This window comes from Pristiophorus japonicus, chromosome 11, assembly GCF_044704955.1.
Source record: "Pristiophorus japonicus isolate sPriJap1 chromosome 11, sPriJap1.hap1, whole genome shotgun sequence".
Classification (NCBI taxonomy): domain Eukaryota; kingdom Metazoa; phylum Chordata; class Chondrichthyes; family Pristiophoridae; genus Pristiophorus; species Pristiophorus japonicus.
The window spans coordinates 161,386,540-161,410,811 of NC_091987.1; the positions used below are offsets into that span (position 1 = coordinate 161,386,540).

At 57.6% G+C, this 24,272-nt stretch overlaps 2 protein-coding genes across 2 annotated transcripts in view; both read left to right on the top strand.

Moving 5' to 3' along the window:
* The window catches only part of endou (endonuclease, polyU-specific), a 113,400-nt gene that overhangs the window by 53,630 nt on the left and 35,498 nt on the right, over nucleotides 1-24,272 (top strand). The gene's annotated exons all lie outside the window — the stretch shown is intronic.
* LOC139276358 (uncharacterized) lies at nucleotides 2,986-22,964 on the top strand (the record flags this gene model as incomplete). The annotated part of the gene is made up of 4 exons (XM_070894215.1): nucleotides 2,986-3,027; nucleotides 17,120-17,218; nucleotides 20,610-20,699; nucleotides 22,848-22,964. Coding segments are annotated over 4 exons (348 nt in total), but the record flags the coding sequence as incomplete, so codon positions are not given.

A 24,272-nucleotide genomic window follows, 5' to 3' on the forward strand; every position in this document is an offset into this window, starting at 1 on the left:
CCCATCACAATCTCCCCATCACACTCTCCCCATCTAACTCTCCCCATCATACTCTCCCCCGTCACACTCTCCCCGTCACACTCTCCCCGTCACACTCTCCCCGTCACACTCTCTCTGTCACTCTCTCCCCGTCAGTTTCTCCCCATCAGTCACTCCCCATCACACTCACCCCATCACACTCTCCCCGTCACACTCTCCCCGTCACACTATCCCCATCACACAATCCCCGTCACACTCTCCCCTGTCACATTCTCCCCCGTCACTCTCTCCCCATCACACTCTCCCCCGTTACACTCTCCCCCGTCACTCTCTGCCCGTCACACTCTCCCCATCACACACTCCCCATCACACTCTCTTTGTCACTCTCTCCCCGTCATTCTCTTCCCGTCACTCTCTCCCCATCACACTCTCCACCGTTACACTCTCCCCCATCACAATCTCCCCATCACACGATCCCCGTCACACTCTCCCCCGTCACTCTCTCCCCGTCACACTCTCCCGGTCACACTCTCCCCCCCATCACACTCTCTTCATCACACTCTCTCCGTCACATTCTCTCCATCACACTCTCTCCGTCACTCTCTCCCCATCATACTCTCCCCATCACAATCTCCCCATCACACTCTCCCCATCTAACTCTCCCCATCATACTCTCCCCCGTCACACTCTCCCCGTCACACTCTCCCCGTCACACTCTCCCCGTCACACTCTCTCTGTCACTCTCTCCCCGTCAGTCTCTCCCCATCAGTCACTCCCCATCACACTCACCCCATCACACTCTCCCCGTCACACTCTCCCCGTCACACTATCCCCATCACACAATCCCCGTCACACTCTCTACCCGTCACTCTCTCCGTCACACTCTCTCTGCCATACTCTCTCCATCACTCTCTCCCCATCACACACTCCCCCGTCACACTCTCCCCGTCACAATCGCCTCGTCACACTCTCCCCGTCACACTCTCCCCATCACACCCTCCCCATCTCACTCTCCCCATCACACTCTGCCCCGTCACACACTCCCCCGTTACACTCTCCCCATCACACTCTCCCCCGTTACACTCTCCCCCGTCACTCTCTGCCCGTCACAACCTCCCCGTCACACTCTTCCCCCATCACACAATCTCCGTCACACTCTCTCCCCATCATTCTCTCCGTCACACTCTTTCCCGTCACACTCTCCCCCGTCACACTCTCCCCCATCACTCCCTCACGTCACACTCTCCCCTTCACACTCTCCCCATCACACTCTCCCCCATCACAATCTCCCCTGTCACAATCTCCCCCGTCACTCTCTCCCCATCACACTCTCCCCCGTTACACTCTCCCCCGTCACTCTCTGCCCGTCACACTCTCCCCGTCACACACTCCCCATCACACTCTCTTTGTCACTCTCTCCCCGTCATTCTCTTCCCGTCACTCTCTCCCCATCAAACTCTCCACCGTTACACTCTGCCCCATCACAATCTCCCCATCACACGATCCCCGTCACACTCTCCCCCGTCACTCTCTCCCCGTCACACTCTCCCCGTCACACTCTCCCCCCATCACACTCTCTTCGTCACACTCTCTCCGTCACATTCTCTCCATCACACTCTCTCCGTCACTCTCTCCCCATCATACTCTCCCCATCACAATCTCCCCATCACACTCTCCCCATCTAACTCTCCCCATCATACTCTCCCCCGTCACACTCTCCCCGTCACACTCTCCCCGTCACACTCTCCCCGTCACACTCTCTCTGTCACTCTCTCCCCGTCAGTTTCTCCCCATCAGTCACTCCCCATCACACTCACCCCATCACACTCTCCCCGTCACACTCTCCCCGTCACACTCTCTCTGTCACTCTCTCCCCGTCAGTTTCTCCCCATCAGTCACTCCCCATCACACTCACCCCATCACACTCTCCCCTGTCACACTCTCCCCGTCACACTATCCCCCCTCACACAATCCCTGTCACACTCTCTCCCCATCATTCTCTCCGTCACACTCTTCCCCCGCCACACTCTTCCCAGTCACACTCTTCCCCGTCACACTCTCCCCGTCACACTCTCCCCATCACACTCTCTCATCAAACTCTCCCCCATCACACTCTCCCGTCACACCCTCCCCGTCACACTCTTCCCCCATCACACAATCTCCGTCACACTCTCTCCCCATCATTCTCTCCGTCACACTCTTTCCCGTCACACTCTCCCCCGTCACACTCTCCCCCATCACTCCCTCACGTCACACTCTCCCCTTCACACTCTCCCCATCACACTCTCCCCCATCACAATCTCCCCTGTCACAATCTCCCCCGTCACTCTCTCCCCATCACACTCTCCCCCGTTACACTCTCCCCCGGCACTCTCTGCCCGTCACACTCTCCCCGTCACACACTCCCCATCACACTCTCTTTGTCACTCTCTCCCCGTCATTCTCTTCCCGTCACTCTCTCCCCATCAAACTCTCCACCGTTACACTCTCCCCCATCACAATCTCCCCATCACACGATCCCCGTCACACTCTCCCCCGTCACTCTCTCTCCGTCACACTCTCCCCGTCACACTCTCCCCCCATCACACTCTCTTCGTCACACTCTCTCCGTCACATTCTCTCCATCACACTCTCTCCGTCACTCTCTCCCCATCATACTCTCCCCATCACAATCTCCCCATCACACTCTCCCCATCTAACTCTCCCCATCATACTCTCCCCCGTCACACTCTCCCCGTCACACTCTCCCCGTCACACTCTCCCCGTCACACTCTCTCTGTCACTCTCTCCCCGTCAGTTTCTCCCCATCAGTCACTCCCCATCACACTCACCCCATCACACTCTCCCCGTCACACTCTCCCCGTCACACTATCCCCATCACACAATCCCCGTCACACTCTCCCCTGTCACATTCTCCCCCGTCACTCTCTCCCCATCACACTCTCCCCCGTTACACTCTCCCCCGTCACTCTCTGCCCGTCACACTCTCCCCATCACACACTCCCCATCACACTCTCTTTGTCACTCTCTCCCCGTCATTCTCTTCCCGTCACTCTCTCCCCATCACACTCTCCACCGTTACACTCTCCCCCATCACAATCTACCCATCACACGATCCCCGTCACACTCTCCCCCGTCACTCTCTCCCCGTCACACTCTCCCGGTCACACTCTCCCCCCCATCACACTCTCTTCATCACACTCTCTCCGTCACATTCTCTCCATCACACTCTCTCCGTCACTCTCTCCCCATCATACTCTCCCCATCACAATCTCCCCATCACACTCTCCCCATCTAACTCTCCCCATCATACTCTCCCCCGTCACACTCTCCCCGTCACACTCTCCCCGTCACACTCTCCCCGTCACACTCTCTCTGTCACTCTCTCCCCGTCAGTCTCTCCCCATCAGTCACTCCCCATCACACTCACCCCATCACACTCTCCCCGTCACACTCTCCCCGTCACACTATCCCCATCACACAATCCCCGTCACACTCTCTACCCGTCACTCTCTCCGTCACACTCTCTCTGCCATACTCTCTCCATCACTCTCTCCCCATCACACACTCCCCCGTCACACTCTCCCCGTCACAATCGCCTCGTCACACTCTCCCCGTCACACTCTCCCCATCACACCCTCCCCATCTCACTCTCCCCATCACACTCTGCCCCGTCACACACTCCCCCGTTACACTCTCCCCATCACACTCTCCCCCGTTACACTCTCCCCCGTCACTCTCTGCCCGTCACAACCTCCCCGTCACACTCTTCCCCCATCACACAATCTCCGTCACACTCTCTCCCCATCATTCTCTCCGTCACACTCTTTCCCGTCACACTCTCCCCCGTCACACTCTCCCCCATCACTCCCTCACGTCACACTCTCCCCTTCACACTCTCCCCATCACACTCTCCCCCATCACAATCTCCCCTGTCACAATCTCCCCCGTCACTCTCTCCCCATCACACTCTCCCCCGTTACACTCTCCCCCGTCACTCTCTGCCCGTCACACTCTCCCCGTCACACACTCCCCATCACACTCTCTTTGTCACTCTCTCCCCGTCATTCTCTTCCCGTCACTCTCTCCCCATCAAACTCTCCACCGTTACACTCTCCCCCATCACAATCTCCCCATCACACGATCCCCGTCACACTCTCCCCCGTCACTCTCTCCCCGTCACACTCTCCCCGTCACACTCTCCCCCCATCACACTCTCTTCGTCACACTCTCTCCGTCACATTCTCTCCATCACACTCTCTCCGTCACTCTCTCCCCATCATACTCTCCCCATCACAATCTCCCCATCACACTCTCCCCATCTAACTCTCCCCATCATACTCTCCCCCGTCACACTCTCCCCGTCACACTCTCCCCGTCACACTCTCCCCGTCACACTCTCTCTGTCACTCTCTCCCCGTCAGTTTCTCCCCATCAGTCACTCCCCATCACACTCACCCCATCACACTCTCCCCGTCACACTCTCCCCGTCACACTATCCCCATCACACAATCCCCGTCACACTCTCCCCTGTCACATTCTCCCCCGTCACTCTCTCCCCATCACACTCTCCCCCGTTACACTCTCCCCCGTCACTCTCTGCCCGTCACACTCTCCCCATCACACACTCCCCATCACACTCTCTTTGTCACTCTCTCCCCGTCATTCTCTTCCCGTCACTCTCTCCCCATCACACTCTCCACCGTTACACTCTCCCCCATCACAATCTCCCCATCACACGATCCCCGTCACACTCTCCCCCGTCACTCTCTCCCCGTCACACTCTCCCGGTCACACTCTCCCCCCCATCACACTCTCTTCATCACACTCTCTCCGTCACATTCTCTCCATCACACTCTCTCCGTCACTCTCTCCCCATCATACTCTCCCCATCACAATCTCCCCATCACACTCTCCCCATCTAACTCTCCCCATCATACTCTCCCCGTCACACTCTCCCCGTCACACTCTCCCCGTCACACTCTCCCCGTCACACTCTCTCTGTCACTCTCTCCCCGTCAGTCTCTCCCCATCAGTCACTCCCCATCACACTCACCCCATCACACTCTCCCCGTCACACTCTCCCCGTCACACTATCCCCATCACACAATCCCCGTCACACTCTCTACCCGTCACTCTCTGCCCGTCACAACCTCCCCGTCACACTCTTCCCCCATCACACAATCTCCGTCACACTCTCTCCCCATCATTCTCTCCGTCACACTCTTTCCCGTCACACTCTCCCCGTCACACTCTCCCCCATCACTCCCTCACGTCACACTCTCCCCTTCACACTCTCCCGATCACACTCTCCCCCATCACAATCTCCCCTGTCACAATCTCCCCCGTCACTCTCTCCCCATCACACTCTCCCCCGTTACACTCTCCCCCGGCACTCTCTGCCCGTCACACTCTCCCCGTCACACACTCCCCATCACACTCTCTTTGTCACTCTCTCCCCGTCATTCTTTTCCCGTCACTCTCTCCCCATCACACTCTCCACCGTTACACTCTCCCCCATCACAATCTCCCCATCACACGATCCCCGTCACACTCTCCCCCGTCACTCTCTCCCCGTCACACTCTCCCCGTCACACTCTCCCCCCATCACACTCTCTTCGTCACACTCTCTCCGTCACATTCTCTCCATCACACTCTCTCCGTCACTCTCTCCCCATCATACTCTCCCCATCACAATCTCCCCATCACACTCTCCCCATCTAACTCTCCCCATCATACTCTCCCCCGTCACACTCTCCCCGTCACACTCTCCCCGTCACACTCACCCCATCACACTCTCCCCGTCACACTCTCCCCGTCACACTATCCCCATCACACAATCCCCGTCACACTCTCTACCCGTCACTCTCTCCGTCACACTCTCTCTGCCATACTCTCTCCATCACTCTCTCCCCATCACACACTCCCCCGTCACACTCTCCCCGTCACAATCGCCTCGTCACACTCTCCCCGTCACACTCTCCCCATCACACCCTCCCCATCTCACTCTCCCCATCACACTCTGCCCCGTCACACACTCCCCCGTTACACTCTCCCCATCACAGAATCCCCGTCACACTCTCCCCCGTCACACTCTCTCCGTCACACTCTCTCCATCACTCTCTCCCCGTCACACTCTCCCCATCACACTCTCCCCTGTCACACTCTCCCCGTCACACTATCCCCCCTCACACAATCCCTGTTACACTCTCTCCCCATCATTCTCTCCATCACACTCTTCCCCCGTCACACTCTTCCCCGTCACACTCTTCCCCATCACACTCTCCCCGTCACACTCTCCCATCAAACTCTCCCCCATCACACTCTCCCATCACACCCTCCCCGTCACACTCTTCCCCATCACACAATCCTCGTCACACTCTCTCCCCATCATTCTCTCCATCACACTCTTCCCCGTCACACTCTCCCCCGTCACACTCTCCCCCATCACTCCCTCCCCGTCACACTCTTCCCCCGTCACACTCATCCCCATCACACTCTCCCCCGTCACAGTCTCTCCCCATCATTCTCTCCGTCACACTCTTCCCCCGTCACACTCTTCCCCGTCACACTCTTCCCCGTCACTCTCCCCCGTCACACTCTCCCCGTCACACTCTCCCATCAAACTCTACCCCATCACACTCTCCCGTCACACCCTCCCCATCATTCTCTCCATCACACTCTTCCCCCGTCACACTCTTCCCCGTCACACTCTTCCCCGTCACACTCTCCCCCGTCACACTCTCCCCCATCACAGTCTCTCCCCATCATTCTCTCCGTCACACTCTTCCCCCGTCACACCCTTCCCCCGTCACACTCTTCCCCGTCACACTCTCCCCCGTCACACTCTCCCCGTCACACTCTCCCATCAAACTCTCCCCCATCACACTCTCCCGTCACACCCTCCCCGTCACACTCTTCCCCCATCACACAATCCCCGTCACACTCTCTCCCTATCATTCTCTCCGTCACACTCTTCCCCGTCACACTCTCCCCCGTCACACTCTCCCCCATCACACTCTCCCCCGTCACAATATCCCCATCACACTCTCCCCGTCACACTCTCCACGTCACACTTTCCAAGTCACTCTCTCCCCGTCACACTCTCCTTCTGTCTCACTCTCCCGTCACACAATCCCTGTCACACTCTCCCCTGTCACTCTCTCCGTCGCACTCTTCTCATCACACTCTCCCCCATCACACTCTCCCCCATCACACTCTCCCCGTCACAATCTCCCCGTCACACTCACCCCATCACACTCTCCCCCGTTACACTCTCCCCCGTCACTCTCTGCCCGCCACACTCTCTCCGTCACACTCTCCCCATCACACTCTCTCTGTCACTCTCTCCCCGTCATTCTCTTCCCGTCACTCTCTCCCCATCACACTCTCCACCGTCACACTCTCCCCCGTCACAATCTCCCCATCACACTCTCCCCGTCACACTCTCCCCGTCACTCTCTCCCCGTCACACTCTCCCCGTCACACTCTCCGCCCATCACATTCTCTCCGTCACACTCTCTCCGTCACTCTCACCCCATCATACTCTCCCCATCACAATCTCCCTATCACACTCTCCCCATCTGACTCTCCCCATCATACTTTCCCCCGTCACACTCTCCCCGTCACACTCTCCCCGTCACACTCTCCCCGTCACACTCTCTCCGTCACACTCTCCCCGTCACACTCTCCCCATCACACTCTCCCCGTCACACTATCCCCGGTCACTCTCTCCCCATCACACTATCCCAGTCACACTCTCCCCATCTCTCTCTCCCCCCCCGTCACAGTCCCCCCGTCACACTTTCCCAGTCACTCTCTACGTGTCTCCTCCCATCACACTCTCCCCGTCACACTTACCCAGTCACTCTCCCTGTCACACTCACCCCGTCTCACTCTCCCCACGTCACACTCTCCACATCACACTTTCCCAGTCACTCTCTCCCCATCACACTCTCCTTCCATCTCACACTCCCCGTCACACTATCCCTGTCACACTCTCCCCCCGTCACTCTCTCCGTAACACTCTCTCCCTCGCACTCTACCCATCACAATCTCCCGGTCACACTCTCCTCGTCACTCTCTCCCAGTCACACTCCCCACGTCACACTCTCCCCGTCACTCTCTCCCCGTCACTCTCTCCCCGTCAAACTCTCCCCTTCACTCTCTCCGTCACACTCTCCCAGTCACACTCCCCCCAACACAATCCCTCCCCGTCACACTCTCCTCGTCACACTCTCCCCGTCATACTGTCCCCCGTCACACTCTCCCCCGTCACAATCTCCCCGTCACACTCTCCCCGTCACACTCTCCCCGTCACTCTCTCCCCATCAAACTCTCCCCATCATATTCTCCACCCCGTTCCACTCTCCCCATCACACTCTCCCCGTCACACTCTCCCCGTCACACTCTGCCCGTCACTCTCTCCCCGTCACTCTCTCCCCGTCACACTCAACCCGTCACACTCTCCGCCCATTCCACTCTCCCCACCACACTCTCCCCGTCACACTCTCCCAGTCACACTCTCCCCGTCATTCTCTTCCCGTCATTCTCTCCCCATCACACTCACCCCGTCTCACTCTCCCCACGTCACACTCTCCACATCACACTTTCCCAGTCACTCTCTCCCCGTCACACTCTCCTTCCGTCTCACACTCCCCGTCACACTATCCCTGTCACACTCTCCCCCCGTCACTCTCTCCGTAACACTCTCTCCCTCGCACTCTCCCCATCACAATCTCCCGGTCACACTCTCCTCGTCACTCTCTCCCAGTCACACTCCCCACGTCACACTCTCCCCGTCACTCTCTCCCCGCCACTCTCTCCCCGTCAAACTCTCCCCTTCACTCTCTCCGTCACACTCTCCCAGTCACACTCCCCCCAACATACTCCCTCCCCGTCACACTCCCTCCCCGTCACACTCTCCCCGTCACACTCTCCCCGTCACACTGTCCCCCGTCACTCTCCACCGTCACAATCTCCCCGGCACACTCTCCCCGTCACACTCTCCCCCGTCACTCTCTCCCCATCACACGATCCTCGTCACACTCTCCACCCCGTTCCACTCTCCCCATCACACTCTCCCCGTCACACTCTCCCCGTCACACTCTGCCCGTCACTCTCTCCCCGTCACTCTCTCCCCGTCACACTCACCCCGTCACACTCTCTGCCCATTCCACTCTCCCCACCACACTCTCCCCGTCACACTCTCCCAGTCACACTCTCCCCGTCATTCTCTTCCCGTCATTCTCTCCCCATCACACTCATGCCGTCACACTCTTCCCCATCACACACTCCAACCGTCACACACTCCCCGTCACACACTCCCCGTCACACACTTCCCCGTCACACTCTCCCCATCACACAATCCCGTCACACTCTCTCCCCGTCACTCTTTCCCCTTCACACTCACCCCGTCACACTCTCCGCCCATTCCACTCTCCCCACCACACTCTCCCCGTCACATTCTCCCCGTCACACTCTCCTTCTGTCTCACTCTCCCCGTCACACAATCCGTGTCACAATCTCCCCCCGTCACTCTCTCCATCGTACTCTCCTCATCACACTCAACCCATCACAATCTCCCCCATCACACTCTCCCCCATCACAACCTCCCCGTCACACTCTCCCCGTCACACTCTCTCCGTCACACTCTCCCCGTCACACTCTCCTCGGTCATTCTCTCCACATCACACTATCCCAGTCACACTCTCCCCATCTCACTCTCCCCCCCCGTCACAGTCCCCCTGTCACACTTTCCCAGTCACTCTCTTCACGTCACTCTCTCCTCCCATCACACTCTCCCCGTCACACTTACCCAGTCACTCTCCCTGTCACACTCACCCCGTCTCACTCTCCCCATGTCACACTCTCCACATCACATTTTCCCAGTCACTCTCTCCCCGTCACACACCCCCCATCACACTCTCCCGTCCCATTCTCCCCCCATCACACTCTCCCGTCACACCCCCTGTCACACTCACCTCGTCACCCTCTCCCTCGTCACACTCTCCCTCGTCGCACTCTCCCCATCACACTTTCCGGTGACACTCTCTCCGTCACACTCACCCCGTCACACTCACCCCATCACACTCTCCCATCAGACTCTCCCGTCACACTCACCCCGTCACACGCTCCCTCGTCACACGCTCCCTCGTCACACTCTCCCCCCCGTCATACTCTCCTCGTCGCACTCTCCAGTCACACTCTCCTCCCGTCACACTCTCCCCTTCACACTATCCCCGTCACACTCTCCCTGTCACACTCTCCCCGTCACACTCCCCCTTCACACTTTCCCCGTCACACTCTCCCATTCACACTGTCCCCATCACACTCTCCGATCATACTCTACCCCCATCATGCTCTCCCCATCACTCTTCGCCGTCACATGCTCCCCCCGTCACACTCTCCCCGTCACACTCACCAGTCACACTCTACTCCCGTCACACTCTCCCCTTCACACAGTCCACATCACAGTCTCCCATCACCCTCTCCTCCCGTCACACTCTCGCCATCACACTCTCCCCGTCACACTCTCCCCATCACATTCTCCCACGTCACACTCTCCCCATCACACTCTCACCCATCACACTCACCCGTCACACTCTCCCGTCACACTCTCCTGTCACACTCTCTCATCACACTCTCCCTCGTCACACTCTCTCCATCACACACTCCCCATCACACTCTCCCCGTCACACTCTTCCCGTCACACTCCCCCAATCACACTCCCCCAGTCACACTCCCCCAGTCACACTCTCCCCCGTCACACTCTGTTTGTCACTCTATCCCCGTCACTCTCTCCCCGTCACACTCTCCTCCTGTCACACTCTCCCCATCACACAATCCCCGTCAAACTTTCCGCTCATTCTCTCCGTCACACTCTCCCAGTCACTCTCTCCCCGTCACACTCTCCCCCATCACACTCCCCCGTCAGACTCTCCCTGTCGCACTCCCCCCATCACACTCCCTCCCCGTCACACTCTCCCCGTCACACTTTTCCACCATTACACTCCTCCCATCAAACTCTCCCGTCACACTCTCCTGTCACACTCCCCCCATCATACTCACCCCATCACATTCTCCCGTCACGTTCTCCCACCATCACACTCTCCAGTCACACTCTCCCGTCACACTTTCCCCGTCATACTCACCCCGTCACACTCTCCCATCACATTCTCCCCCCATCACACTCTCCCCGTCACACTCTCCCCATCACACTCTCCCGCCACACTCACCCCGTCACACTCTCCCCGTCACACTCTCCCCATCACACACTCCCCGTCACACACTCCCCGTCACACTCTCCCCGTCACACTCTCCCCGTCACACTCTCACCCGTCACACTCTCCCGTCACACTCTCCCCATCACACTCCCCTGTCACACTCTCACCATCACACTCACCCCAATCACACTCTCCCGTCACATTCTCCCCCATCACACTCTCCCGTCACACTCTCCCCATCACACAATCCCCGTCAAACTCTCTCCCATCACAGTCTCCGTCACACTCTCCCGTCACTCTCTCCCCGTCATACTCCCCATGTCACACTCTCCCCGTCACACTCTCCCCATCACACTCTCCCCTGTCACTCTCTCCTCGTCACTCTCTCCCCGTCACTCTCTCCCCATCATACTCTCCCCGTCACTCTCTCCCCGTCACACTCTCTCGCGTCACACTCTCACATCACACTCTGCCTGTCACACTCACCTCATCACCCTCTCCCTCGTCACACTCTCCCTGTCAGACTCACCACATCACCTTCTCCCTCATCACAATCTCCCTCGTCGCACTCTCATCATCACACACTCCCCATCACACTCTCCCATCAGACTCTCCCCGTCACACTCTCCCTCATTACACTCACCCCGTCACACTCTCCCTCGTCACACTCTCCCCCATCACACTCTACTCGTCACACTCTCCCCGTCAAACTATTCTCCCGTCACACTCTCCCCTTCACACTCTCCCCATCACACTCTCCCATCACACTCTCCCATCACACTCTCCCCGTCACATTCTCTCCATCACATTCTCTCCGTCACATTCTCCCCGTCACACTCTCCCCGTCACACTCTTCCCGTCACACTCTCCCTCGTCACACTCTCCCCCATCACACTCTCCCGTCACACTCTCCCCGTCAAACTATCCTCCCGTCACACTCTCCCCTTCACACTCTCCCCATCACACTCTCCCCGTCACACTATCCCCATCACATTCTCCCTCATCACACTCTCCCTCGTCGCACTCTCCCTCGTCGCACTCTCCCTCGTCGCACTCTCCCCATCACACTCTCCCCGTCACACTCCCCATCACACTCTCCGGTGACACTCTCTCCGTCACACTCACCCCGTCACACTCACCCCATCACACGCTCCCATCAGACTCTCCCGTCACACTCACCCATCACACGCTCCCTCGTCACACGCTCCCTCGTCACACTCTCCCCCCGTCATACTCTCCTCGTCGCACTCTCCAGTCACACTCTCCTCCCGTCACACACTCCCCTTCACACTATCCCCATCACACTCCCCCATCACACTCTCCCGTCACACTCTCCCCATTCACACTCTCCCCGTCACACTCTCCCCGTCACACTCTCCCTGTCACACTCCCCCTTCACACTTTCCCCGTCACACTCTCCCATTCACACTGTCCCCATCACACTCTCCGATCATACTCTACCCCCATCATGCTCTCCCCATCACTCTTCGCCGTCACATGCTCCCCCCGTCACACTCTCCCCGTCACACTCTCCAGTCACACTCTACTCCCGTCACACTCTCCCCTTCACACAGTCCACATCACAGTCTCCCATCACCCTCTCCTCCCGTCACACTCTCGCCATCACACTCTCCCCGTCACACTCTCCCCATCACATTCTCCCACGTCACACTCTCCCCATCACACTCTCACCCATCACACTCACCCGTCACACTCTCCCGTCACACTCTACTGTCTCACTCTCTCATCACACTCTCCCTCGTCACACTCTCTCCATCACACACTCCCCATCACACTCTCCCCGTCACACTCTTCCCGTCACACTCCCCCAATCACACTCCCCCAGTCACACTCCCCCAGTCACACTCTCCCCCGTCACACTCTGTTTGTCACTCTATCCCCGTCACTCTCTCCCCGTCACACTCTCCTCCTGTCACACTCTCCCCATCACACAATCCCTGTCAAACTCTCCGCTCACTCTCTCCGTCACACTCTCCCAGTCACTCTCTCCCCGTCACACTCTCCCCCATCACACTCCCCCGTCAGACTCTCCCTATGGAGTGGAGGGTAGCCAATGTAACCCCACTTTTTAAAAAAGGAGGGAGAGAGAAAACAGGGAATTATAGACCGGTCAGCCTGACATCGGTAGTGGGTAAAATGATGGAATCAATTATTAAGGATGTCATAGCAGTGCATTTGGAAAGAGGTGACATGATAGGTCCAAGTCAGCATGGATTTGTGAAAGGGAAATCATGCTTGACAAATCTTCTGGAATTTTTTGAGGATGTTTCCAGTAGAGTGGATAAGGGAGAACCAGTTGATGTGGTATATTTGGACTTTCAGAAGGCGTTCGACAAGGTCCCACACAAGAGATTGATGTGCAAAGTTAGAGCACATGGGATTGGGGGTAGTGTACTGACATGGATTGAGAACTGGTTGTCAGACAGGAAGCAAAGAGTAGGAGTAAATGGGTACTTTTCAGAATGGCAGGCAGTGACTAGTGGGGTACCGCAAGGTTCTGTGCTGGGGCCCCAGCTGTTTACACTGTATATTAATGATTTAGACGAGGGGATTGAATGTAGTATCTCCAAATTTGCGGATGACACTAAGTTGGGTGGCAGTGTGAGCTGCGAGGAGGATGCTGTGAGGCTGCAGAGCGACTTGGATAGGTTAGGTGAGTGGGCAAATGCATGGCAGATGAAGTATAATGTGGATAAATGTGAGGTTATCCACTTTGGTGGTAAAAACAGAGAGACAGACTATTATCTGAATGGTGACAGATTAGGAAAAGGGGAGGTGCAAAGAGACCTGGGTGTCATGGTACATCAGTCATTGAAGGTTGGCATGCAGGTGCAGCAGGCGGTTAAGAAAGCAAATGGCATGTTGGCCTTCATAGCAAGGGGATTTGAGTACAGGGGCAGGGAGGTGTTGCTACAGTTGTACAGGGCATTGGTGAGGCCACACCTGGAGTATTGTGTACAGTTTTGGTCTCCTAACCTGAGGAAGGACATTCTTGCTATTGAGGGAGTGCAGCGAAGGTTCACCAGACTGATTCCCGGGATGGCGGGACTGACCTATCAAGAAAGACTGGATCAACTGGGCTTGTATTCACTGGAGTTCAGAAGAATGAGAGGGGACCTCATAGAAACATATAAAATTCTGACGGGGTTAGACAGGTTAGATGCAGGAAGAATGTTCCCAATGTTGGGGAAGTCCAGAACCAGGGGTCACAGTCTAAGGATAAGGGGTAAGCCATTTAGGACCGAGATGCGGAGGAACTTCTTCACCCAGAGAGTGGTGAACCTGTGGAATTCTCTACCACAGAAAGTTGTTGAGGCCAATTCACTAAATATATTCAAAAAGGAGTTAGATGAGGTCCTTACTGCTAGGGGGATCAAGGGGTATGGCGAGAAAGCAGGAATGGGGTACTGAAGTTGAATGTTCAGCCATGAACTCATTGAATGGCGGTGCAGGCTAGAAGGGCCGAATGGCCTACTCCTGCACCTATTTTCTATGTTTCTATGTTTCTAAACTCTCCCGTCACACTCTCCTGTCACACTCCCCCCATCATACTCACCCCATCACATTCTCCCGTCACGTTCTCCCACCATCACACTCTCCAGTCACACTCTCCCGTCACACTTTCCCCGTCATACTCACCCCGTCACACTCTCCCATCACATTCTCCCCCCATCACACTCTCCCCGTCACACTCTCCCCATCACACTCTCCCGCCACACTCACCCCGTCACACTCTCCCCGTCACACTCTCCCCATCACACACTCCCCGTCACACACTCCCCGTCACACTCTCCCCGTCACACTCTCCCCGTCACACTCTCACCCGTCACACTCTCCCGTCACACTCTCCCCATCACACTCCCCTGTCACACTCTCACCATCACACTCACCCCAATCACACTCTCCCGTCACATTCTCCCCCATCACACTCTCCCGTCACACTCTCCCCATCACACAATCCCCGTCAAACTCTCTCCCATCACAGTCTCCGTCACACTCTCCCATCACTCTCTCCCCGTCATACTCCCCACGTCACACTCTCCCCGTCACACTCTCCCCATCACACTCTCCCCTGTCACTCTCTCCTCGTCACTCTCTCCCCGTCACTCTCTCCCCATCATACTCTCCCCGTCACTCTCTCCCCGTCACACTCTCTCGCGTCACACTCTCACATAACACTCTGCCTGTCACACTCACCTCATCACCCTCTCCCTCGTCACACTCTCCCTGTCAGACTCACCACATCACCTTCTCCCTCATCACAATCTCCCTCGTCGCACTCTCCCCATCACACACTCCCCATCACACTCTCCCATCAGACTCTCCCCGTCACACTCTCCCTCGTTACACTCACCCCGTCACACTCTCCCTCGTCACACTCTCCCCCATCACACTCTACTCGTCACACTCTCCCCGTCAAACTATCCTCCCGTCACACTCTCCCCTTCACACTCTCCCGATCACACTCTCCCATCACACTCTCCCATCACACTCTCCCCGTCACATTCTCTCCATCACATTCTCTCCGTCACATTCTCCCCGTCACACTCTCCCCGTCAAACTCTTCCCGTCACACTCTCCCTCGTCACACTCTCCCCCATCACACTCTCCCGTCACACTCTCCCCGTCAAACTATCCTCCGGCACACTATCCCCATCACATTCTCCCTCATCACACTCTCCCCGTCACACTCTCACCCGTCACACTCACCCGTCACACTCTCCCGTCACACTCTACTGTCTCACTCTCTCATCACACTCTCCCTCGTCACATTCTCCCATCACGCTCTCCCCCTATCACACTCTCCAGTCACACTCTTCCGTCACACTTTCCCCGTCATACTCACCCCGTCACACTCTCCTGTCACATTCTCCCCCATCACACTCTCCCCGTCACACTCTCCCAGTCACACTCTCCCCGTCACACTCACCCCGTCACACTCTCCCAATCACACTCCCCCAGTCACACTCCCCCAGTCACACTCTCCCCATCAAACTCTCCCCTCACTCTCTCCGTCACACTCTCCCAGTCACTCTCTCCCCGTCACTCTCTCCCCATCACACTCTCCTACTGTCACACTCTCCCAGTCACACAATCCCCGTCAAACACTCCCCTCACTCTCTCCGTCACACTCTCCCAGTCACTCTCTCCCCGTCACACTCTTCCCCCATCACACTCCCCCATCAGACTCTCCCTGTCGCACTCCCCCCATCACACTCCCTCCCCGTCACATTCTCCCCCGTCACACTTTTCCACCATTACACTCCTCCCATCAAACTCTCCCGTCACACTCTCCTGTCACACAATCCCCCCATCATACTCACCCCGTCACATTCTCCCATCACGTTCTCCCCCCATCACACTCTCCAGTCACACTCTCCCGTCACACTTTCCCCGTCATACTCACCCCGTCACACTCTCCCGTCACATTCTCCCCCGTCACACACTCCCCGTCACACTCTCCCCGATCACACTCTCCCCCGTCACACTCCCCCGTCAGACTCTCCCCGTCGCACTCCCCCATCACACTCCCTCCCCGTCACACTCTGCCACGTCACACTCTCCCCATCACACTCCTCCCATCAAACTCTCCCATCAAACTCTCCTGTCACACTCCTTCCATCATACTCACCCCATCACATTCTCCCATCACACTCTCCCGTCACGCTCCCCGTCATACTCACCCCGTCACACTCTCCCGTCACATTCTCCCCCCCATCACACTCTCCCATCACACTTTCCCGTCACACTCACCCTGTCACACAATTCCTGTCAAACTCTCCACCTGTCACTGTCTCCGTCACTCTCTCCCCATCACACTTTCCCCGTCACACTCTCCCCATCACACACTCCTCGTCACTCTCTCCCCATCACACTTTCCCCGTCACACTCTCCCCATCACACACTCCTCGTCACTCTCTCCCCATCACACTCTCCCCGTCACATCTCCCCATCACATCTCCCCATCACACTCACCCCGTCACACTCACCACGTCAAACTCTCCAGTCACACTCTACTCCCGTCACACTCTCCCTTTCACACTGTCTCCATCACACTCTCCCATCACACTCTCCCCGTCACACTCCCCCGTCACACTCCCCCGTCACACTCCCTCATCACACTCTCCCCATCACATTCTCCCTCGTCACACTCTCCCCATCACACACTCCCCGTCACACTCTCCCTGTCACACTCTCACCATCACACTCTCCCCATCACACACTCTCCGTCACACTTTCCCAGTCACACTTTCCCAGTCACACAATCCCCGTCACACAATCCCCGTCACACTCTCCCCGTCACACTCTCCCAGTCACTCTCTCCCCATCACCCACTCCACGTCATACACTCCACGTCACACACTCCACGTCACACACTTCACGTCACACACTCCACGTCACACTCTCCCCATCACACTCTCCCCCGTCACACTCTCCCCATCACACTCTCCCCGTCACACAATCCCCGTCACACTCTCCCTGTCACTCTCTCCCCGTCACACTCTCCACGTCACACTCTCCCCGTCACACTCTCCTCGTCACTCTCTCCCCATCACACTCTCCCCCGTCACACTCTCCCCGTCACACTCTCCCCGTCACTCTCTCCCCATCACACTCTCCCCCGTCACACTCTCCCCTATCAGACTCTCCCCGTCGCACTCCCCCATCACACTCCCTCCCCGTTCCACTCTCCCCCATCACACTCCTCCCATCAAACTCTCCCGTCACACTCTCCTGTCACACTCCCCCCATCATACTCACCCCGTCACACTCTCCCGTCATATTCTCCCCCCATCACACTCTCCCGTCACACTCTCCCTGTCACACTCACCCCGTCACACTTTCCCGTCACACTCACCCGTCACACAATCCTAGTCAAACTCTCCCCCTGTCACTGTCTCCGTCACACTCTCCCCGTCACTCTCTCCCCATCACACTTTGCACGTCACACTCTCCCCATCACACTCTCCTCATCACTCTCTCCCCATCCCACTCTCCCCGTCACATCTCCCTATCACACTCTCCTCGTCACATCTCCCCGTCATACTCTCCCCATCACACTCTCCAATCACACTCTCCCCGCCACACTCTCCCCATCACACTCACCCCGTCACACTCTCCCCATCACATTCTCCCCGTCACACTCTCCCCCTTCACACTCTCCCCCTTCACACTCTCCCCGTCACACTCTCCCCGTCAGACTCTCCCCGTCACACTCTCCCCGTCACACTCCCCCGTCACACTCTCCCCGTCACACTCTCCCCTTCACACTGTCCCCATCACACTCTCCCATCACACTCTACCCCTGTCATGCTCTCCCCATCACTCTTCGCCCGTCACACTCTCCCCCCGTCACACTCTCCCCATCACACTCTCCAATCACACACTACTCCCGTCCCACGCTCCGCTTCACACTGTCCCCATCACACTCTCCCATCACCCTCTCCTCCCGTCACACTCTCCCCATCACACTCTCCCCGTCACACTCTCCCCATCACATTCTCCCTCGTCACACTCTCCCCATCACACTCTCACCCGTCACACTCTCCCGCCACACTCTCCCGTCACACTCTCCCGTCACACTCTCCCATCACACTCTCCTTCGTCTCACTCTCCCTCGTCACACTCTCCCTAGTCACACTTTCCCCGTCACACACTCCCTGTCACACTCTTCCCATCACACTCTCCCAGTCACACTCCCCCAGTCACACTCCCCTAGTCACACTCCCCCAGTCACACTCTCCCCCGTCACACTCTCCCCGTCACACTTTCCCGTCACACTCACCTTATCACATAATCCCTGTCAAACTCTTCCCCTGTCACTGTCTCCGTCACACTCTCCCCGTCACTCTCTACCCATCACACTCTCCCGTCACACTCTCCTGTCACACTGTCCCATCACACTCTCCCTCGTCACACTCTCCCTCGTCACACTCTCCATCGTCACACTCTCCCCATCACACTCTCCCCGTCACACTCCCCCAGTCACACTCCCCCAGTCACACTCTCCGACGTCACACTCTCCCCGTCACACTCTCCCCGTCACACTCCCCCAGTCACACTCCCCCAGTCACACTCCCCCAGTCACACTCTCCCCCATCACACTCCCCTGTCAGACTCTCCCTGTCGCACTCCCTCCATCACACTCCCTCCCCGTCACACTCTCCCCCGTCACACTCTTCCCCCATCACACTCCTCCCATCAAACTCTCCCGTCACACTCTCCTGTCACACACCCCCCATCATACTCACCCCATCACAGTCTCCCGTCACGTTCACCCCCATCACACTCTCCCATCACACTCTCCCATCACACTCTCCAATCACACTCTCCCATCACACTCTCCCCGTCACACTCACCCCGTCACACTCTCCCCGTCACACTCTCCCCGTCACACTCTCCTCCATCACACTCTCTCCATCACACTCTCACCCATCACACTCTCCCGTCACACTCTCCCTCGTCACACTCTCCCTCGTCGCACTCTCCCTCGTAAACACTCTCCCAGTTACACTCTCCCCCCGTCACACTCTCCCCGTCATACTCTCCCCCTCACACTCTGTTTGTCACTCCCTCCCCGTCACTCTGTCCCCGTCACTCTCTCCCCGTCACACTCTCCTCCCGTCACTCTCTCTACATCACACTCTCCTCGTCACACTCTCCCCATCAAACTCTCTCCGTCACACTCTCCTCCAGTCACACTCTCCCCGTCACACTCTCCTCCGTCTCACTCTCCCTGTCATACAATCCCTGTCAAACTCTTCCCCTCACTCTTCCCGTCACTCTCTCCCCGTCACACTCTCCCCATCACACTCTCCCGTCAGACTCTCCCTGTCACACTCTCCCTGTCACACTCACCCCGTCACACTCTCCATGTCACACTCTCCCCGTCACACTCTCCCCCGTCACACACTCCCCGTCACACTCTCCCCGATCACACTCTCCCCCGTCACACTCCCCCGTCAGACTCTCCCCGTCGCACTCCCCCATCACACTCCCTCCCCGTCACACTCTGCCACGTCACACTCTCCCCATCACACTCCTCCCATCAAACTCTCCCATCAAACTCTCCTGTCACACTCCTTCCATCATACTCACCCCATCACATTCTCCCATCACACTCTCCCGTCACGCTCCCCGTCATACTCACCCCGTCACACTCTCCCGTCACATTCTCCCCCCCATCACACTCTCCCATCACACTTTCCCGTCACACTCACCCTGTCACACAATTCCTGTCAAACTCTCCACCTGTCACTGTCTCCGTCACACTCTCCCCGTCACTCTCTCCCCGTCACACTTTCCCCGTCACACTCTCCCCATCACACACTCCTCGTCACTCTCTCCCCATCACACTTTCCCCGTCACACTCTCCCCATCACACACTCCTCGTCACTCTCTCCCCATCACACTCTCCCCGTCACATCTCCCCATCACATCTCCCCATCACACTCACCCCGTCACACTCACCACGTCAAACTCTCCAGTCACACTCTACTCCCGTCACACTCTCCCTTTCACACTGTCTCCATCACACTCTCCCATCACACTCTCCCCGTCACACTCCCCCGTCACACTCCCCCGTCACACTCCCTCATCACACTCTCCCCATCACATTCTCCCCGTCACACTCTCCCCATCACACTCTCCTCCGTCACACACTCCCCGTCACACTCTCCCATCACACTCTCCTCCCATCACACTCTCCCCTTCACACTGTCCCCATCACACTCTCCCATCACACTCTCCCCGTCACACTCTCCCTCATCACACTATCCCTCGTCACACTCTCCCCATCACACACTCTCCGTCACACTTTCCCAGTCACACTTTCCCAGTCACACAATCCCCGTAACACAATCCCCGTCACACTCTCCCCGTCACACTCTCCCCATCACTCTCTCCCCATCACACACTCCACGTCACACACTCCACGTCACACTATCACCGTCACACTCTCCCCCGTCACACTGTCCCGTCACACTCTCCCGTCACACACTCCCTCATCACACTCTCCCTCATCACACTCTCCCTCGTCACACTCTCCCTCGTCACACACTCTCCATCTCACTCTCCCCGTCACACTCTCCCAGTCACACTCTCCCCCCGTCACACTCTCCCCGTCATACTCTCCCCCCTCACACCCGGTTTGTCACTCTCTCCCCGTCCCTCTGTCCCCATCACTCTCTCCCCGTCACATTCTCCTCCCATCACACTCTCCCTCGTCACACTCACCCTCGTCACACACTCTCCATTACATCCTCCCCATCACATTCTCCCAGTCACACTCTCCCCCCGTCACACTCTCTCCGTCCTACTCTCCCCCCTCACACTCTGTTTGCCACTCTCTCCCCGTCACTCTGTCCCCGTCACTCTCTCCTCCGTCACACGCTCCCCGTCACACTCTCCCATCACACTCTCCTCCCGTCACACTCTCCCCTTCACACTATCCCCATCACACTCACCCATCACATTCTCCCCGTCACACTCTCCCCGTCACATTCTCCCTCGTCACATACTCCCTCGTCACACTCTCCCCATCACACACTCCCTGTCACACTCTCCCCATCACACACTCTCCGTCACACTTTCCCAGTCACACTTTCCCAGTCACACAATCCCCGTCACACAATCCCCGTCACACTCTCCCCGTCACACTCTCCCAGTCACTCTCTCCCCATCACCCACTCCACGTCATACACTCCACGTCACACACTCCACGTCACACACTTCACGTCACACACTCCACGTCACACTCTCCCCATCACACTCTCCCCCGTCACACTCTCCCCATCACACTCTCCCCGTCACACTCTCCCCGTCACACAATCCCCGTCACACTCTCCCTGTCACTCTCTCCCCGTCACACTCTCCACGTCACACACTCCCCGTCACACTCTCCTCGTCACTCTCTCCCCATCACACTCTCCCCCGTCACACTCTCCCCGTCACACTCTCCCCGTCACTCTCTCCCCATCATACTCTCCCCCGTCACACTCTCCCCTATCAGACTCTCCCCGTCGCACTCCCCCATCACACTCCCTGCCCGTCCCACTCTCCCCCATCACACTCCTCCCATCAAACTCTCCCGTCACACTCTCCTGTCACACTCCCCCCATCATACTCACCCCGTCACACTCTCCCGTCATATTCTCCCCCCATCACACTCTCCCGTCACACTCTCCCTGTCACACTCACCCCGTCACACTTTCCCGTCACACTCACCCGTCACACAATCCTAGTCAAACTCTCCCCCGTCACTGTCTCCGTCACACTCTCCCCGTCACTCTCTCCCCATCACACTTTCCACGTCACACTCTCCCCATCACACTCTCCTCATCACTCTCTCCCCATCCCACTCTCCCCGTCACATCTCCCTATCACACTCTCCTCGTCACATCTCCCCGTCATACTCTCCCCGTCACACTCTCCAATCACATTCTCCCCACCACACTCTCCCAATCACACTCACCCTGTCACACTCTCCACATCACACTCTCCCGTCACACTCTCCCCATCGCACTCTCCCCATCACACTTTCCCCTGTCACACTCTCCCCATGTCACAAACTCTCCATATCACACTCCCCCATCACACTCTCCCTGTCACACTCTCCCCAAGTCACCCACTCTCGCCATCACACTCTCCCCGTCACACAATCCCCGTCACACTCTCCCTGTCACTCTCTCCCCGTCACACTCTCCACGTCACACTCTCCCCGTCACACTCTCCTCGTCACTCTCTCCCCATCACACTCTCCCCCGTCACACTCTCCCCGTCACACTCTCCCCGTCACTCTCTCCCCATCACACTCTCCCCCGTCACACTCTCCCCTATCAGACACTCCCCGTCGCACTCCCCCATCACACTCCCTCCCCGTCCCACTCTCCCCCATCACACTCCTCCCATCAAACTCTCCCGTCACACTCTCCTGTCACACTCCCCCCATCATACTCACCCCGTCACACTCCCCCGTCACACTCCCCCGTCACACTCCCTCATCACACTCTCCCCATCACATTCTCCCCGTCACACTCTCCCCATCACACTCTCCTTCGTCACACTCTCCCCGTCACACTCTCCCGTCACACTCTCCTCCCATCACACTCTCCCCTTCACACTGTCCCCATCACACTCTCCCATCACACTCTTCCCGTCACACTCTCCCTCATCACACTCTCCCTCGTCACACTCTCCCCATCACACACTCTCCGTCACACTTTCCCAGTCACACTTTCCCAGTCACACAATCCCCGTCACACAATCCCCGTCACACAATCCCCGTCACACTCTCCCCATCACTCTCTCCCCATCACACACTCCACGTCATACACTCCATGTCACACACTCCACGTCACACACTCCACGTCACACTATCCCCGTCACACTCTCCCCCGTCACACTCTCCCCCGTCACACTCTCCCGTCACACTCTCCCGTCACACTCTCCCTCGTCACACTCTCCCTCATCACACTCTCCCTCGTCACACTCTCCCTCGTCACACACTCTCCATCTCACTCTCCCCGTCACACTCTCCCAGTCACACTCTCCCCCCGTCACACTCTCCCCGTCATACTCTCCCCCCTCACACCCGGTTTGTCACTCTCTCCCCGTCCCTCTGTCCCCGTCACTCTCTCCCCGTCACACTCTTCTCCCATCACACTCTCCCTCGTCACACTCACCCTCGTCACACACTCTCCATCACATCCTCCCCGTCACACTCTCCCAGTCACACTCTCCCCCCATCACACTCTCTCCGTCCTACTCTACCCCCTCACACTCTCCCCCATCACACTCTCCCCGTCACACTCTCCCCGTCACTCTCTCCCCATCACACTCTCCCCCGTCACACTCTCCCCTATCAGACTCTCCCCGTCGCACTCCCCCATCACACTCCCTCCCCGTCCCACTCTCCCCCATCACACTCCTCCCATCAAACTCTCCCGTCACACTCTCCTGTCACACTCCCCCCATCATACTCACCCCGTCACACTCTCCCGTCATATTCTCCCCCCATCACACTCTCCCGTCACACTCTCCCTGTCA